Below are 19,753 nucleotides of genomic sequence, written 5' to 3'. Positions count from 1 at the left end.
TAAACGACAGCAATTATATAATGGTTTTTAAAAGCTTACAATGCTTCTAGATATATTCATCTAACTTTTCGAAATACTCACGCTGTATTTTTTTGTTTTTTTCTGTGATTACCAGTGGTGGAAAGTAACATATACTGAAGTACTTAACTTTAATACTGTTTCGATGTAGCCTGCTTTAGTTGAGTTTTTAGCCTATATATTTCTACTCTCCAATAAACAGAGAAATGTTGTGCTTTCCACAGCTGACAGCTTTAGTCACTATTTACTATTAGTACAACATATATACAACATTAATAGCAATCTTATATTGTTAACAATAATCAGATAGTATTTAATACACTAGCATTATATTGACAGGGGCCATTCATCTGCCGAATGAGTACTTTACCGTTGATGCTTTAAGTACATAATGTTGCAATACTTTTATATTCGTATTGCTACTTTTACTTAATTGAAATATTTTAATACTTCTAATGTTATATTAAATGTCAATGTGATCTTGACCTGTAGTTACAAACTGAAAACATATCTTTGTCATCAGTAAACCTATGGAGTAATGGACACCGGGGGTAGTGATAGTAGCTATGGCAGGGGGCGGGGCCTAACTGGGCAATAACAGAGTGGGTCTCCAGTGATTTAAAGCTTACCAGTGCCTCACTTTTACTAAACTCAGTTATGGCGGGGGAGCTAGTAAACAAACCGGGAGGCCAAAGTTATGGGGAAACTGGCAAGGCCCAGATGATTGTGCGTGTGTGTGAAAGTGTGGGTGTGCGTGCATGTGTGTGTCTCTTTTGTAAACGATGCCACTGCATGCTGAGACTTGGCTGAGGTCTATGAGAGGAGCAGCTCACCCAGGGCCGGAAAACACTTACTTCCTTGCCACTCACTCTCAGCTCAGTGTAGATCTTGTAAGAAATGAAACAGAGAGAGGAATAGATCATTAAAAAGAGACACGAGCTTCATGAATGTAAGACAAACGCTCACGCTAAATCCGGTTCTTCATACAGCTGCAGAAGATGTGAAAGGGAATGAGGGTGAGGAGATGTTTTTGATGTTGTGTGGGTCTGTGCCTGACGTAAAGGGACTTTGACAGTAGCTATGGACAGATTATTTCACCTCTCTTTCTTCAACACCCCCACCTCCTCCATCCTTCTTTCTATCACTCCTCCACGCTTGTTTTAAATGAAGTGACAGATCTGCAGGCTCTTTCAGAGAGGCTGTGATTGTATATTTATTTTATGTCCAAGCACACATATCTTCCTTCCTCTCATTTTCTCTGTTTGCTCTATTAGTTTGACTGAATGGTGTGAAATGAAAATGTACATATCGCCAGCTCTGCCCCCCCCCTCACTTCTTTTCGCCATTTTCCTTTCTCCAAAAAAGCTTAGTTTGTTCATGTCGGATGGAAAAAGACGAGGGAACTTTCTGTCTGGGTTATAGTCCAGATAAAGTATGGAAAGCACCAATATTTCAACATCCTCTGTTTTTTATTAGGCCTCAGTCTCATAGTCTGTCATTATGGTTCACACAAAAACACTCCCACACATTTGGACGTAGCTTTCTATAAATAGTCTGTTCTATGAATCACATTTTTTTTGACGTGGTTATCTACATAATTTCCAGCAAACCCATTAATGAGACACTATGTTTTTGGCTGTCTTACATTTCCGTAGTTAAGTTTGACTGCAATTAACGCTTTTGTCTCTATAAGCTGCCTGGTCTCTCTTTATTGTCTTTCCAAACTGCTGTTGTCACTAATACAAATTTAATAAGCATCACTTCCTATGGGCCAAGAAAGTTTCTGTGATCTGCAAATAATAAACCTGGCTATAGTTTCATCCTGGTGTTGTAGGGACAAACAGTACACATGTAGTTATTCATGTAGAAATGTTCCTTCAACCAACGAACACCTGAAAGCTATGATCGTGGCAGAGTGGTTTCCCAGAGAAGCTCCCAGAGGGGGGAAGCAGAGAGGGGACACAGCCTGCAGCCAGTTCCCATGCCCGGCTCACCAGCTAACTGTGGCCTGGCTCTTCACTGGCTACATAATGAAGAGGTCAGTGAACCATAGCTGGTGAAGACATTAGCTTTACAGCAGAGGAGAGGTCAAAGGGCGGGAATCTCACAGGGCCCTGAAGTCCTGACAGGATGTCGAGGATACCACTTCTCTTCCTCTGGGGGCCAGCCCCTTGTTTGGTCTTCATAACAAGCAGTGACTTTGAAGAGAGCCAAGGCCAGAGCCTAAGTTAGAGGTCAAAACGCTTATCCTTCTCTCTCACCCTTTCCCCCCTCCCGATCCCTGTGACAGGCGATCAAGCCAGCGACACATAAATCAATCAGACATCTCCTGCCACTGCCTCATTTCGCCTCTCCTCTCTGGTTCAGCTCTGCAGGGACATGGCCATTAAGAGTAAGAGACAGAGAGAGGCAACAAAAGAGATGTGGGATGGAGCATTAAATAAAGACTCGGCATGCAGCGATCTGTATCCCTGACTCAGAGAGGCTCTGAAGTGCTTTTCCCTGGACTGTGAGTCACAATAGAGACACTTAGATCGGTCCCAGGATAAACACACTAGTAGGTTCGAACACTGTCTCTTACTGTGTATCAAACCTCTTCATTACAGAGTAGAGATGTTAAGATTCACCGATTCGCATCGGTGCACCGGCATAAACGTTCAAGATGCGAGTGCACCGGTTGAAAGAGTGCACATCGGCTACAGTTTGGGTTGAACTCGCGATGCATCGATTGCGTAGCGTCTTTGCATCGGTAAAAAACCGATTCATTCATATAAAATCCCCTTATCTTGTCAACGTTCAGCAGAGACGATCTTTGATATTTGCTTCGCCACTACGGAGAACGAGAGTCTCAGTTATCAACACACACGGAAGTTGAGGAGAAAGAGAAACACAGCGCAGCGAAAAATACCTACAAATCAAACGTTTGGCAACACTTCGGATTGTTCAAGAAAGACGGTGTAATAGTCATTTATGCTATATAGTTGACCGCAGGTCATGGAGAGTAATAAGGTATCCGTAGACCTTTGTATGAGGTATCTTTATTACTTAACAGGTCTACAGCCATGATACATAGATCCGTCCTAGATGCGGACTTGCATACACACAGTATCACTCCGCAGCCGCACCCCATCAGTAACGTCCTGATGGTATATGTGCGCGGCACTATTACTACAGACGGTCAACTTGAAAAATCACTCGCAAATTGTTAACGATGCCGAGCCGCTTTAAAGTACACAAGTAGTACGAGGAACTTAGCGACGCACATAAAGAGGCGACGTGGGGTCTGCGGCTGAAAAGAGAAACCTGAAAGTGAGACGTATGAGTTAAATCATTCAGTGAGGTGTTCTGTCAGAGAGAGGTGTTTAGCTTACAGCAGCCTGTGACGGCCAATAATAATTTAAATGTCTTCCTTACTGTAAGCAGTTATGAAATACCTGTTTGTGAAAGGTTATTTGTTTTCTTTATTGTTCAGATAGAAAACACTGCTTTCTGCTCAATGGTGAGTTAGCCTCTGAGTGTTAAGCACATCAGGCTGGCAGCTGTATGGGCATTGCTCTATGGTAGCTGTTATTTGCACATTGTTAATCATGAGCAATGCATCCTTACATTGTTTAACTGTGAGGTGTTATACAATTGTACTCTGGAGAGCTTTTAAAGGTAAAAAAATAAACGGCATGATGGGATGTGCAGTACCAAATATGTAAAGCACTTTTTTGTTAATGTATGATTTGCTGCATATAAGGAATAAAACAAAAATCCTCTGTCGTACCATATTGAAGTATCATTATTTTTGCATCCTGTTGAATCGCATCGTATCGCCCCGAATCGCATAATGTTGAATCAAATCGTATCGAACTGTATCGCAACAGGGGTGAATCGTATCGTATCGCATCGCCTGGTGTTTCAAAGGTATCGTTAATGTATCGTATCGTGGTAACGTATCGAGATGCGCATCGCATCGGCCTCAGTGATGGAGATGCACATCCCTATTACAGAGACATAAATGCAGCTCACGTAAATGTAGTTTATTTAATTGACTCCTAACCGGTTTGTTTATGTAATTTGCGCCCATTATGCATTTGCCAGTAATGATGAGTCAAACCTTGTTTGGCTGCTCATTTCCATGTATTCCGACAAATACAGAGCACATCCTAAAGTGTTTTATCTTAATATAGCCTTCCTTTTAACAGTTCTGTTTAATAAAGTAATTTATAGTAATATTATTATTATTATTATTATTATAGTAATTTATTTAACTTAATTTATAGTAAAGCATAAATCATAGTTCAGTGAAGACACAAATGCAGCTATTGCAACATGCTTTGTTGAATGTCTTCTGTATATTCATTTAACATCAGCATCAACAACAATTATCATGCGTATAACTAAATATTATGAATAAAACCTGACCAATAATGCATTATACAAAACATCATACAAATCTAAAGTGGTTTTAACATTTTAACACAAACTTCTTATTGCTTTTATAGTGGACAAACTAAAAAATATGTAAGTGTTTCTAACCTCCAACATATCTTTGATAAACTCAGCTCAGCTAAAAAGGAATATGATAATTTAAAAAATGCAATATGTAATATATTATGCAATGAGATCATTTTGGTCAAAAATATCCCCCTAACTGGTTAATCAAGTCAAGTTTAATGTTGTGTTGATTTCCTGCTCTGGTGGTGAGGCTTCCAAGAGAAATCAATGCAGCATATTTGGCGGTAATCTTACTCTAATTCAGCAAATTAATGAAACACTTCATCAACAGATATATATTAACAATCATTTGTTTCTGTTCCCTAACCTCCTTACTTGTTTTTGCACTTTAACATTCTCCCTTGACAAGTATTTATTAGCTTTATCTTTATGTTTATATCATATGTTTTTTATGGTGATGCAGCTTCTCTTGTGTCTCATCTCGTCCACATTTCCCTTCAGGGACAAATAAAAACTTCAAGCAGAGACATGGAACATAGGCAAAAAACATCAACACACCAAAATCACATTCATTCATATAATGTTTTACACACAGTTTGCCTTTTACAAGCCTTGGGGATTTGTGCGGAGGATAAATCTGTATTTCCTGCTATTACACTTTCTTCCAGTAAAGCACAAGTTAGCCGTGCATTCCTCTCACAGCCAGACACTCTAATGATCCACATCTACAAAAAGGGACTGAACTTTAAACTCTGTAACTGTACTTCACACAAAAGAGAGTCATTAAGGCATTACAATGGAGTTATTTATTAACCTTAAAGGTGGGAATGCCTCTGTACATCCTGAGCAGCTGTTAATTGCACGGTGAATGACCTCTTTAAGCACTGAGTGTCCTCTGGAAACTGGCTCCGAGTCAGATTTACCATGTCATGAATAATGCAAGTCAATGCACTCCTCTAAATTATACCGTACTTTCTTTCCCTCAGTTAAATCTTTCTCAATCTTTTTTATTAAGTCACTCTCAGAAACAAAAACGCACACGCATTACAACAGACAGCGAGTGAGCAAGGGGTGGGATGGTGGTTTGAGTCATCTTCCAAATAGAGCAGTGGGAGTCAAAAATACACCAGTAAGTGGAGGAGACACATGAAAAGACAAAAGAGTCTCCAATGGCTGCAGCGCCAGGATACTTTTCCAGCTCTTTCCTTGTGTCTGAACGCAATGAATCGTGATGATCTCCACACACTCTATCTAATAGTCTGCCTGTGTGTGTGTGTGTGTGTGTGTGTGTGTGTGTGTGTGTGTGTGTGTGTGTGTGTGTGTGTGTGTGTGTGTGTGTGTGTGTGTGTGTGTGTGTGTGTGTGTGTGTGTGTGTGTGTGTGTGTGTGTGTGTGTGTGTGTGTGTGTGTGTGTGTGTGTGTGTGTGTGTGTGTGTGTGTGTGTGTGTGTGTAGAAGTGATCTAACAAACACAAAGCCTACACCACAGCTAGTGGAGCTCTGGTACCAGCTGGCATCACACACCATGCCTCTCCTCCTCTCTCCTCCTCTCTCCCCTCCACTGCCCCTTGACTGACACTGACCCTGCAGGCTATTAAAAACCTCTTCACTGCTGCTGAATGACCTGCTCCATTGTGTTCCTCAAGTCTTGTAAATGCAGCCAGAGAGAGTCTGCAGCAACTCTTCATTGGAAGCAAAAGCAAAGAAAAAGGCCAAGGCTAAAAGAGAAGAAGTCAAGCTGTCACCCATGCTTACATCTCTTACTTCTCTTGCCCCAGACATTTTCTTCCCATTGATTCATTGTTTAAGCTGTGTTACTCTGGGAAATGGCAGTACTGATGGATGACACACTTTATTACTGAGGGCTTTCCTGGACATTTTGCCACAGAATGAGCACATTGTACACAAGTTGGACGACTATAGGTGTTTTTCTTATTAAATGTATGCTACTACTGCAGACGTTTTTACATAGGAGGCAAAAGGGGGTTATAACTTTAGTGTTTTTCCTTAATAAAATAAAATATCTGGAAAGGAAAATGTCTGGAAATAATTGCTGTTTCTGCATTTATAGAGTGCAAAGAATAGCCTGGAACGATTCAGAGAGGGTTGTATTGGCTATTCAGTTATAAACACATTCAAATAATAGGTTGCACATGGAAAGTTAGTGTACAGCGGTTAATTGGGATGATGGCAACAAGTGAGTTCAGTTGCTTTTTTTGTTTGTCACTCAACATTACCTCCCTGCATCCCTGAAGCTGGTTGTCTGTCAGCAACCTTTAATGTTTGGCTGTTTGAACTAATAATGTTTACAGGAAGGAGAGTCAGGTGCCAAGCAGTCGAGGGTATAGTAAATAGGCGTTTTGTTTTCCTTTTCTCTGTTCTTATCAAATGTCACATGTTGATCCTGTGCTAATATGTAATATCCAACCCTAACAGGATGATTCTGAATGAACACCTGTGTCTGTTAGGTGAGTTCATTTGAGCATGTGTGATGAACATGCATTTGCATCTGGCAAAAACAAATAAAACATCCCATGCACCTGGGCAGAGAGTCTGGCCTGTTTTTTCTAATACTAAACATGAGCATGTTGTCATTAGCAACCCCAGGAGCACTGACCGAGCATTGTGTTTCCTCGTTCAGCGTGTGTGTGTGTGTGTGTGTGTGTGTGTGTGTGTGTGTGTGTGTGTGTGTGTGTGTGTGTGTGTGTGTGTGTGTGTGTGTGTGTGTGTGTGTGTGTGTGTGTGTGTGTGTGTGTGTGCGTGTGCGCGTGCGTGTGCGTGTGTGTGTGTGTGTGTGTGTGTGTGTGTGTGTGTGTGATACATGATACTGTCAGGATGTTGAGCCCTGCAGCAGCTCTGAATGGTTTACAAAAATGATGTTATTAGAAGCTGGCGAAGTTAATGACTTGCAGCTCAGGGTGGAGAATAATTTTCAAAAACTGTAAGAAAAAAAGACAATTACAGTCAGCTGGAGGGTTTCATTTAAACTTTTATTTTAGGGTAATTTTACTTTAATATTAATACCACATAGTCATCACTACCACTAACTAACTGAATGGGCAGAGGTGGAAGAAGTACTCAGATCTTGAGTAAAGGTGGAAGTATCAGAGTATAGGAATATTCTGTTACAAGTAAAGTACCTGCATTCAAAAATGTTACTCAAGTAAAAGGAACAAAATATTGGCATCAGAATTAAAGTACCAAAAGTATTTAGTATGCAGATTGGCCAATTTCAGAATAATGTATATGATACTGTATGTTTTGATTATGATTATTGATGCATTAAAGTGTTATAAAAGCTGGTAAAGGTGCAGCTAGATTGAATAACTCTGTATACTGCAGGGTAGATTGGGAATGTTACTCCAGGTGTAACTAAAGTCTGATTTAAGTGTTGATTATATTTCACATTATTAATACAAATCTGCAAAGTAACTCAAGTGTATTAAATAAATGTAGTGGAGTAAAAGTACACGATGTACCTTTGAATTGTAGTGGAGTACAAAGTAGCAAACAATTGTAATACTCAAGAAAAGTACCCCAAAATTGAACTTAAGTAAAGTACTTGAGTAAATGTACTTACTTAACACCACTGCTAAAACATTTCTATCAATCCTCTCACCTAAAGGTGTATTCACAGAGTATAAAAAAAGCCTCTTGCACTGTGAGTTGGTCAATGTGATTCTTTAAATTATTTCAACAAAACTAGCTTTGTTGCCATGTGTATATCACAAAAGTGAATGTCATTTCAGTCTGTATATGATGCCAGTTTGTGTTTGTACAGTTTTGGAAATCTGACAACACAATGACCTTTTAGTATAAGCATAGGTCAAAGCAGCGGCTGGCTGCGGCCACAAAGGTCAGTGCAGCTCAGTCACGGTTCAATGCACTGCATACATGATAATGACGGAGCACCAAAGTATTTTTCTGTGACTGTGTGAATACACTACACCTCTATGCCAAAACACTAACAAGCATATTTTTCAAAATGTTGAAATGTTTCAATAATTACTTAAAGGGGACCTATCATGCAAAATGCACTTTTTGATGTCTTTTATACATAAATATGTGTCTCCCGGTGTGTCAGGAGACTCACAAAGTGTCAGAAAACAAAACCCTCTCTCTTTTCCTCTGTACCCAAAACTCTAAAAACAGGGGTACAACGCAGATTATCCAGATTTGCGTCGTAAATTACATCATATCGGAAATGTGGACCCACGGCACTATCAGAAACGTTGCTATCAGAAACAATGCCCGACGTGTTTTGGACGTAATATGGTCTTTGTTTACATTAGGAAGCATCGCTAACACTCAGACCTAACCTGTACTGGAGAGAGTGTTATGTAAAAAAGGAACTCACCTTGTGGTAAACCCGCAAGAGAAAAAGCATTTGAGCTCCATACTGTTTCAGAAATAATCCTTGATGTGGTATGGAACATGATGGCGTTTAATCACGGCAGAATTTAACTGTAGCTGCCGGGTCATTCTGAGCAGGCATTAGCTTTTTCAAGCAAATAATAAGTGTTTCTGACTGATATGGGGAAAAACATCTGGCCAGATGGACACTTTTTGCAGGGTACCACCTTCAGCAGGGCAGGTTTGGCAGGTCTCCATTTTCCACACTGTATGTATGTTCTGATGCAGCGCAGCAGAAAGTGTTGACTCAGCGCTCTAAAAACATCAGTCGGGACAAAGAGAGACTGTCTGGTCAACAACCGCGGCCAGAGAGCAGCAAGCACCTTACTAATCCTGATGGTAAAAGTAAACTTCACCAACTCCCAAAACACGCAACCCCTTTGATAGGCTGCTACGACGGCGGAAAACACTGCTCCTGGTTTGTTTTTCAGGAACTTATTCCCACAATGTAGAATTCTCACTTCATTTTATGAAAACTTCCAACAAGTGAGAAACTATTGAGCTGGCAGGGGAGAAAGTGAGAGAGCAGTAGAGAGAGCAGGATAGTCTGTTTCTCTTACCATCTCTACGCTGACAGCTTTAACTCTTCTGACACTCCGGCTCATGCTTGTCACTCATCTCAGCCACTGGGTGACAGGCTGTATGTGAATGTGACTTCTCAGTGTCACCCTGTGCATTCTTTTTTCAATTATCTACGCTCACTTACTGTATCTGCTCAAATCTCCTTCCAGACTCTGAATCAGCCACCTCCTTGCCCAGCACTCTGACTTACACCTCAAGCAGACTTGTGTCCATTCTCCAAACTGTTTTTTTCCCCAAGACTCCTTCATTTTTGGCTTACATTCTTCCCCTCTCTGAAATGTGCAAACAGATTTGAGACAGGGGTCAAGGCAAGTGTGTTGATAGCCACCTGCTGGTTGTCCAAAACACGCTCCAGGCTGTGTGGTGGGGGTGGCAGGATTATAATTAGTCTACTTTTAGCGCTGCACAGTAAAAAAATAAAAAGATCCAATCACTCCATTTCATGCAACACTGTTTACCATGAAATGTAACTGATGTTTGAATTGACCATGATGGATATTGGTTATTTCATTGCATGGAAGGGAAGTCTAATAGAAAACGACAGATCAGAATCCAAATAGTCTGCTCGACCAAGGGTCTGACAAGGCCGGCTTTATGGAGCAAGCTGTCACCTTTTTAAGAGTGCCAGGGTTTCAGTAGTCTATCCAGTTGGTTTTCTGAATATCAGACGCTCGCTGGAACAAAGAGCTGCTTCAGAGAAACAGGAACTAACAGTGACAAAGAGAGCCTGTTGATCAGAGCCACAGATCCGTCCAATGATAACCAAAGTTATATGTTTTGCTGCTGCTATTCAAATATCATGGAAATTACCATATTGCTGTTATGGTGCCTGCGGTACATTTTGAAGGCTTTTTTATTTAAATTTGGTATTTTTAACAGTTCCTGAAGAGCAGGCTGTGAGGATGAGCAACACGTTATTATCTCTGTAAGGGAAACTTCTGCAGCAATGGAGAGTCAGGACTCAGAGAGACACGAGGAGAGTTGGAGCTTTGATGTCAAACACTGATAGTTTATTACAAGTATCGGCCGGAGAAATTCACATCACAAGTCACAGCAGCCAGAGATTCTGACTGCACTGGTGAGTTGCCATGTCAAATCTGACCTGCCTCTCTCTCGATAGACCTTTGAACTAGTTTACAAAGAGTTAATCCACATATTGGGGGATGGTGCGTAAACATGGGAACACTGGAGATATCGCAAACATCTGGAGATACTCTTAGGCTCTGAACGAGAGTAGACCGGTCATAAAACTGAGATTCACACCATACGACTGCATTAGCACATTCCTTACGGGAGATAACAGACTCAGGGTTGGTGATAAATGTCAACAGGCAGAAAGGTTAAATATCTAGAAGTAAGACTAAATTAATCCCTAACGATCTCCAAGTCTGATGTTAGCTGCACAGTCGAGGATGTATATAGATTTATTAAAGACTATTCTTAGTGCTCACAGTATATTACATCCTCCTGCACAACAAATAATAAACAACAGGAACTCATCAACTGTCCTGTAATGAATGTTGCATGTGTTTGTTGATTCATTCACTCATTCACCAAAGAGTTTTGCATATTCATTTTGGTTCCGTCTCACAACTCTCATCAACCTTGTTTCCATCAGGCAGCTTTAAGGGAAGAGCAGACCCAACTTTATCTACTCGCCTAAGATTCAAAAGGCAGACAACTAGCTAGTTAAGAAAGTGAAGCATGTAGAAGCTTAGGGACAGATTTTTCTCCTAGCAGAGAATATCTGACTTTCTAGGCCAGGTCGTCAGAAAATCACATGTACTTTGTTCCGAGGTGAAAGATTTGACCATTTTAAGTTCATATGTTACTTTTAAAAAACGTTTTACGTACAGTATGTATGTGCCAGTTTCATGATTTAACTGTATTATGGCCCCATAAAGTGGACATTAAAAAATGTAAAACAAATCAGGAAAAGCAAGAACTATGGCACAAACAGGAGTCTATTCCCTTTCAGTTTGTTTGCTTTACATATAATGAAGGCTTTGAAAAAACTTGTTTGACATCTTCTTACAGAGCAATTTGAATTTTTCCCCAAATACAGGTATCATCCCACTCATGAAGCTACACAAATTAGCAGTACATCAGATGTTATGCATTGGGAAATGACTGTAGACAAAGCACTTTGTAATATAAGTTGAAAATGTCAGAGTGGGCTAATTATATGTGCATGAAATGTCATTTGGCTTCAGACTGAAACATGAAATGTCACTTCTGTGTATTCACATGAAATGCCATGGATTGGATTTGTCCCAATTGTAGTGTAGCTTTAAACCTTCTATTTTATAGACACACAAGCAGATGATGCTATGGTGATGGAGTGAATTCTGCATGGTCATATAGCTGTCTGTTTTTATCGAAATGATACTGACAACTGAGCAGCTGTCTTTGAACTTGGGCTCATCTGCTGAGCCCACTGGCCTTGTCTGTCTCTATACATGTGATGTGGAGGGGGAAGAGGCTGACTATTTGCCCAGGGAACGGCAGGAAAAACTGAGGCCTCTTTCCTGGACTTTAATCGCAAAAGGAGTTATCTGCTGTGTAATTTTTAGCTGGGTGGCTCCTGAATAAATCCCCTTCCGTCCTCCCACTCCTCACATTTACAAAGACACATGCTAAGCTGCTGGATTGTTCTATAATGACACAAGTAGTCTTTGATGTTCCCCTCTATGATATTGCGACTTCAGTGGGATGCTGCATAAAACTGACTGTCTGAAGCGAGACAGGAAAGCGCTTATCGGTGTGCAGCTGTTATCCAGAGCAGATAATCATTCCTCCCATAGTCAGCCACCCAAACCACAGGCAGCTCCAGGAAGGACGCCGCCCTGTGTTGAATGTCGCTGTACCACGTTTTATCTACTCTTCAGCTCTCACTTGTTCAGACTGTGTTCACTATTAAGTTATTTCTGTAACTTTTAAAAACGTGGAGTTCATCATCTTTAAAATAACAAAAGTCAGAATCTGTTTCTGAACATTCGTGTTTGGATTTACAACAGAAGGAGGATGAGCCTTTGTTCATGCCAAAAAAACTCATCACCCAAGAGCAGTTTGCACCAGTGCTGTGCCTTTCTTTTTACTGAGATCACTTTAAATACTGCTGCACGACTTGTTTAGTAACTAAGCCAGGAAAAACTTGTCCTCTGAATAACAAAGAAATCAGTACATTAGGGTTTTTCAGTACACAGTGTTCTTTATGTAAGGTCAATGAAATCACAGTAAAAGCAGGAGAAAGGAAGAACCCATATTTGTATGACAATGGGTCAACACAGATACAAAAGCCTGTTTGCCAGATGGAAGTCAGCTGCTACATGTAAACACACTTAGAATTGAGGGCAGTGGTTAAATACTGTAATAATAACATATATACCGGTGAACTGTGCTCTATTTTTCCTCTAATGTTCAGTCTGCTGTATTTATAAGAAATACCTGAGTTTATCCTTTTAATATCATTAAAAAACCAAGCACATTGTGGGTCATTTCACTTAATGTCAATTGAAAAGAACAAGAATTACAAATGTTCTTTCAGGAAAGCCAAAACTACTTTGGATTGCAATAGACAACATATACAGTTTGTTTCTTACACTTCAATACAATCTGACTAACTTTTGCTAGCAGTTGTGTTGACCCATGATGTATAGGAGAGAATGAAGGCACTTCACTATTAGCTCTCAGACCCAAAGGTTGTTCCTCGGTGTAACAGGACAAGATTTCAAACTAAGCTAGTGTTGTTTAATGTTTGCATGATCTATGTATAGGCAACTGTCTGTGAACAAACTTTCCATGTCAACTTGAGGTAATAAGGTCCCTGTTGTGTTTCCGGCTAGTTCTTCTGCCCCCAAGTGGCCAAAGCAGTCTATTGATATTGCTTCTAAGTATCTCTGAATGTCAAGCTACCTCAGCAGGATCATTATTATTTCATTTGTTTTCCCTTGTTCCTTTAAGTAGGTAATGTTAGAGTGAAGATTTCTGACCTGTAATACTTATCCCAACCCTCCTGTCTCTTTTCTCTTCCCTCAGGACCGGAGAGCTTCAACTCTCGCTCCCTGGCCCTGCAGGCCCAGAAGAAGATCCTGAGCAAGATGGCGACCATGGTGGTGGCCAACATGCTGACAGATGACACCAGCAGCGAGATCTTGGACGAGCTCTACAAGACCAGCCGGGAGTTCACCAAGAGCAAGAAGGAGGCCCACAAGATAATCAAGGACGTCATCAAAATCGCCCTGAAGATCGGCATCTTGTACCGCAACCACCAGTTCAGCCCCGACGAGCTGGACACAGTGGATCGCTTCAAGAAGAAGATGAACCAGGCGGCCATGACGGCGGTGTCGTTCTACGAGGTGGAGTACACCTTTGACAGGAATATTCTGTCAGAGCTTTTGTTGGAGTGCAGGGACCTGCTACACACCCTGGTGGAGCAGCACCTGACGGCTCGCTCACATGCACGCATCGATCACGTTTTCAACCATTTTGCCAACGGGGAGTACCTGGCCGAGCTGTACGGGGACAGAGAGGAGTACAGACTCTCCCTGAGGAAGATCTGCAACGGCATCAACAAACTGCTCGACGAAGGAACGCTTTAACCTCACACACGACATCTTTCACCTCTCGCTCTTTCTTCTCCTGCCTCCTTCTCTTTCCGGTGTCTCCTGCCTCCTTCTTTTGCCCATGACCGCACACTTCCTCTTCCCTTCTTTGCTCTCGTCTTCCTGTCTCTTCTTCATCCATTTCCATGAAGCGAGCTGTAACATCCTGCTGCTCTGGTTCCATGAGGGAATTTTATTGACTGTCTTCCCTCTCAGTGGAACATTGCTACACACTGGGACAGCCTGTGTCATGTTGTATGCATTAGAGCATTCCCTTTATGTGCAAAAGTGTACTGTACCAATGGCCAAAAAACATACATTAGGTATAGTTGGATAAGGAAGATAATCAGTAGTAGTTGCAGTGTGTGTGTGTGTGTGTGTGTGTGTGTGTGTGTGTGTGTGTGTGTGTGTGTGTGTGTGTGTGTGTGTGTGTGGGTGGGTGTGTGTGTGTGTGTGTGTGTGTGTGTGTGTGTGTGTGTGTGTGTGTGTGTGTGTGTGTGTGTGTGTGTGTGTGTGTGTGTGTGTGTGGGTGGGTGGGTGGGTGTGTGTGTGTGTGTGTGTGTGTGTGTGTGTGTGTGTGTGTGTGTGTGTGTGTGTGTGGGTGTGTGTGTGTGTGTGTGTGTGTGTGTGTGTGTGTGTGTGTGTGTGTGTGTGTGTGTGTGTGTGTGTGTGTGTGTGTGTGTGTGTGTGTGGGTGCGTGCGTGTGTGTGTGCGTGCGTGTGATTCGCTTGAACACTGTGTTTGACGTGTGTGTAATGTGACTGTGTCAATTTTCTCTACAAGGGTGTAACACTTGTCTTTTATTAAAGATTTCTTGTAAACAATATTTTGCAGTTCTTCTGACAACAATACCTCCACTGAACTGGGGAACATTTTAATTGGACCAATAGGTTTGTTCCATGTCGGCAGTCATGATGATACTTTTCTTCGTTGGGATCATTTGTTAGAAAACATATGAAAGAAAACCATGCTGAAGTTGTTCTCAGAAAAGTGCATCAGTATCACTAAAATGAAGTTAACTATACTTTCTGGTGATTATGTTTTAGGGGGAAACCCCATGACAGAAATTGCATGGGTGGATCCGACCTGGAAAATAAGCAACAAATGGTGCATTGAGCTACCACTTTCCCATCCATTTGGCACACACACACGCCAGGCATACATTTGCCAATGCTACATTTGTCTTGGGTAGGATATCATTGATTTGTCATTTCTGGTTCATCTGATGCCCTCTGGTCTACTCTGCTCTCCAGTGCAGGAAAACACATTACTGGTGGCTTGGTGTGACTCCAGCTGAATTATTTTTGGCAGACAATGGAGAAGACGTCTAGTTGTATGACTCTCTCTTTTTGATGAGAAACACAGAAAGACCACCCACCCATTTAGCCTTTATTTGCACTCACTTTCGTTAGACTAACATCTATCAAGTGAACTGTAAGGTCATAGTAGTAGGCTACATGTTATGACCATTAAAAGAAAGATGTATTTACCTCTATTGGCCTTTGTTCTTTTGTATCCTGCTTTTCTCCATTTTGTCAAACAGCAAACAAGTAGATTACATTCTGATTGGAGAACAGGAAAAGAAGACAGCACACACACTCCTGGATGTTAATGTAATCCTTTAGGGGAAATGAACACTGTGGTTTGGTTCAGCAAATACACATTAACACATAGGTAAATAATGTATTAGTTATTAGCCAATCACATTATATAGTTTTATATATACAATAGGTTCAGAAACAGATATCAATATTCTTCTTGGTAAGTATTTAACTAAACGTTAATGTGTCCTTTAACTCTAATTTGTTCACACCCTTTACTTCATTTTCAAACTTGAACTTACCTCATTAGCATTGCTTTAATGTTGGGGTAGTGAGTCACCTATATAGTAAGTAATAAAGAAAAAGACAGAAGCAGCATGAACCAAGATATGCTCATTTTTGTCCATAGTGTGGGTCAAGCTCTGAACACATTGGAACATTTGGCAACAAATATGACGTTTTCTCTGAAATCAAACTGCCAGGTATAAATAAACCTTTATATTTATATTCATATGCCCCGAGTTTGTAACACAGTCTAAAAGACCATTTAAAAACATCCCATAAGACAAGTAGGAGGAAATTACCCCTAATTCTAACACTATGTTCCTCAGGATGAGTAGTACTCAGGAGAATTACCTGTTATGAGTAAAGTCTGTGGAATATAAAGATGAAAAAATACTTTAAGGGTCCCATGTCATGGCCATTTCTACTGATCATAATTCTATTGTTGAAGTATACTGGAATAGATTTATATTGTGCAAATTTCCAAAATTACATTGGTTTCTCATATAGCATCTCTGTATAGTATGTGTATTCACTCTCTGTCCTACAGAGCTTGTCCTACACAGCTTGTTGGAGCTCCTGCCCCCCTCCCTATGAGCCCAGTGGCCATCTGCAAGACAGCGAGACACAGCAACACTCAGCCCGAAACCAGCCCGAACCCACACCCGCAGCCTGGCTGGGAGACTCACAGCCTCGCCGCGTCCCGCCGTCTCAGGGAGGAGAAATCGGCCGAGCTGCAGCTGAGAAATGATTGAGTGTGTGCCGCTCCGCGGACGTAACGTAATGGCTCCACGAATTGGTCCATTTGGACCAATGGGTCCATTTGGGTATAGGCACGTCACTGTATCCAGGAAGAAAACAATGGAAAAAGAGAAATCTCCAACGAGGTGTTCTGGGGCAGCATAGACAGATATTTTCTGTGTTAGAGTTTTACTACAGGGTGTACTTTGAGGGTTTGTGACTTTGCAGACTGTTTACATGCATAAAAACCTTCAAAACACACAAGGGGATTGGTAATAACCGGAAAAGCATGACATGGGACCTTTAACAGATCATTTATGTTCCTGTCAAGTCAAACTGGTTCTCAGACTTGCAGGCCAGACCACAGACCACACAGCCTGAAAACAGCCTGTTACTCAATGATCTCCCAATGCTGCCCCCCAAAGGATCAGAGGAAGGGGCCGCAGCCTCATCTGTCAGCTGGTGAAAGAGAGGCCTCAGTGTTGATAACACTGCTGGCAAGGTCACATGTTTGATACCCGCTGTGAGACGTGTGCCCTTTTGAAAAGGAACAGAGGTGCAATTATTTATTTTTTAAAATGCTGTTTTCTCTGAACCGCTGTTCAAATGCAACAAGGAACATATTTCAGATAAGACCGATGTACACAGACCTGATGACCACAGATAGCAATCTGATTTTTTTTTTTTTAAATGTAGTGTTGTATCCATACAAAGGATTGTTTGTCCAGATAACCGCAGGACGTCTTGGAAATCACTGAACCAATAAAGTCCTCTGCATAGTGTTTGAAAAAGACGGTAAGTAGATGAAATATCAAAGCTTCCCTGCTCCACAAAGTCACCGCTGCAGTCTTTGAAGTCATACAAACAGTTTGCCCTTGGGTCTGATATAAAAAGGGATTTCATGTACTTCCATATCTGTCCCGAGACAGCTTGTTTACTGTTTAGACCTTCCCAAAACATCAGAAACAGACAAATAAATACCAAGTCAACAGATCAAGATCAATGTACACACACAACCAGTCACAATGATTCTCTTTTGTTTAGGCTCAGAGCACGACAACATCTGAAGGACCCGGCTGAAATTAAAGGAATTCTTATTTATTAGTAGATTTCCCCTTGAAACTGGAAGTTTTGAAGACATCTATGCCATTATTTACTAGTAGTACAAAAGTCAAGATCGACCTCCAGCTGGAAGTTACAGGTTGTTTACTTTAAGGACCTACTCCTCCTTACATTTTTGTCAAAAAATCCTTAAGAGTAGTAGTTGCTTCATGATAAAAGTTGTACATTAGTCGTTAGACAGCTTAGCTCTGGCGACATGTTGTAAATTGACTGCAAGGTCACATTCCATTCCATTTATTTTTTACAATTATTTTACAATTTTTGTTTAACGACAATGCTTCACTTTTTTTCTCTTTGATAAATTTACTGCAGTTTACACAGAGCGAACCATAACTAACTAATTTTATCAAAAACATTTTATAATGGCATTACTTGAGTAAAATGTATATACAGTTATGTAACTTTACAAGAGGACACTATTTTAGTACTCTTACCCCTTGATGACATGTACAGTATATGCAACCAAAAGCCTAATTTTAGCATACTGTGGTATATTAAGTGGACACATGATGGCAGTATATTCACTATAAACGTACATATAACACAGACTTGATCTGGGAATAATATTATACAGCCTATACAGACATAAGTTTGGGTTGATTAGCTGCCTTTGTGCCTTAATATATTCACCAAAATCATTAAGAATAAAATTAAGATTTTAAATAATGAGCATGAAAAATGTTTATTTGAGACAATCTCACTTTTACGCAGAATTAACTGAAATACACTTCAGTAAGATCAACAAATGGGAAGATATAATAAAAATACTTTCATTTACCTTAAAAATCTTAACATCAAATGTCTGTTTTATTTTATAAATTTTTTCGAAGTAGTTTTGGAATAGACCATCTGTAAATAATTATGCAGGGGCAGAGGTTATCTTACAGTTTAGAACAGTCTTGTTTATAAAAAAAAACAGTTAAAGGTGGGGTAGGTCATTTTGGAGAAACCAGCTCAAGTGCGCTAGAATTTGAAAATACAAAGCCGGAAAAAATCTGCCACTTCCTTACAGAGCCCCTCCTCCAACACACACGAACGCGCACATGACCAATGAGGGCACGAGATAAGTTTGTGCACAGATGGAAGGCTGACAGGCAGGTAGGCCATCCAGTTATTTTAGCCGGCCTGGCTAAAATGATTGGTCGTGCTTTTTACAGAACTACGGCTTCCACAGATGACATTTTTTAAAGGATTTTTTGTCAAAGCACTTAAGATATTCATTGCTATCGGGATGTGAAGAGCATTACATGGAATATAACAAAAAGCGTATCTCGAGCCGGTTTCTCAAACTTACCTACCTCACCGTTAACTGCTGCCAGTTGGGAAAGGATGTGAAAAAGCCACAAGTAGAGCAATACCAGTAGCTTACAGGAGATGGGGCTTTTCTTTTCTTCTCTTTGGTAAGAGGCCAGGAGGTCCTGTCCTCTCTCTCAGGGAGGAAGAGGACAGATTAATAATGATTGTTTTGGGGTCTTTTATTTACATGTTGGCATGTTGTCAAGGTGCTACTTGAGGAAACAAGTAACCGAAGACTGTAACTCCAGCTACTGCACACAAGATGTCAGTAGTGCTGTGCATATTGCACATGGTGATGAAAAAGCTATTCCTCAGAAAAAAGCTAAAATATGATGCTAGTCTTGCAAAGGAAAATGAGCTGCTCTGTTTTGATGATTATCACCGCTTTTACATTACTGCATGATTTTCTTTGGATGTGCATTTGGTCTTTTTACTGGCCTGATAGGCTATGTGACGGGCCTAAATCTTGGCAGAGCTGCTGCTCTTTAATGCTGAGGCAGGCAGAAGACAGGAAGTAAAGTATTACCACAGGAGATGGCAAACATCCCATCCTGCACTGCACAGGGCAAAGTATTAGGGAAGAATTAATTATACGATCTTAAAGCATCTGAGAAGGCAAAATGGAACTTTCGAGTAAGTATGAATAATAATTGATTGTTGTCATGAGATGATCCATTTTTCTTCAACCTATTAAAACGTAATATTATTGCTTT

The 19,753-nt window shown here is 40.7% G+C and overlaps 1 protein-coding gene across 1 annotated transcript in view; it reads left to right on the top strand.

Annotated features, from left to right (window-relative positions):
• Nucleotides 1-14,882, top strand: part of tnfaip8l3 (tumor necrosis factor, alpha-induced protein 8-like 3) — a 20,686-nt gene extending 5,804 nt beyond the window's left edge. The window contains exon 2 of the mRNA XM_079666699.1: nucleotides 13,493-14,882. Within this exon, the coding sequence (XP_079522825.1) occupies nucleotides 13,493-14,055 (563 nt within the window). The 3' untranslated portion in view covers nucleotides 14,056-14,882. The remainder of the gene's footprint in view (nucleotides 1-13,492) is intronic.
• Nucleotides 14,883-19,753: the final 4,871 nt, after the last annotated feature.

The sequence above is a fragment of the Notothenia rossii genome, assembly GCF_949606895.1.
Source record: "Notothenia rossii genome assembly, chromosome: 2".
NCBI lineage: Eukaryota > Metazoa > Chordata > Actinopteri > Perciformes > Nototheniidae > Notothenia > Notothenia rossii.
The sequence above is the reverse complement of the archived record's forward strand: the minus strand, read 5'-3'. Positions and strand labels throughout refer to the sequence as shown.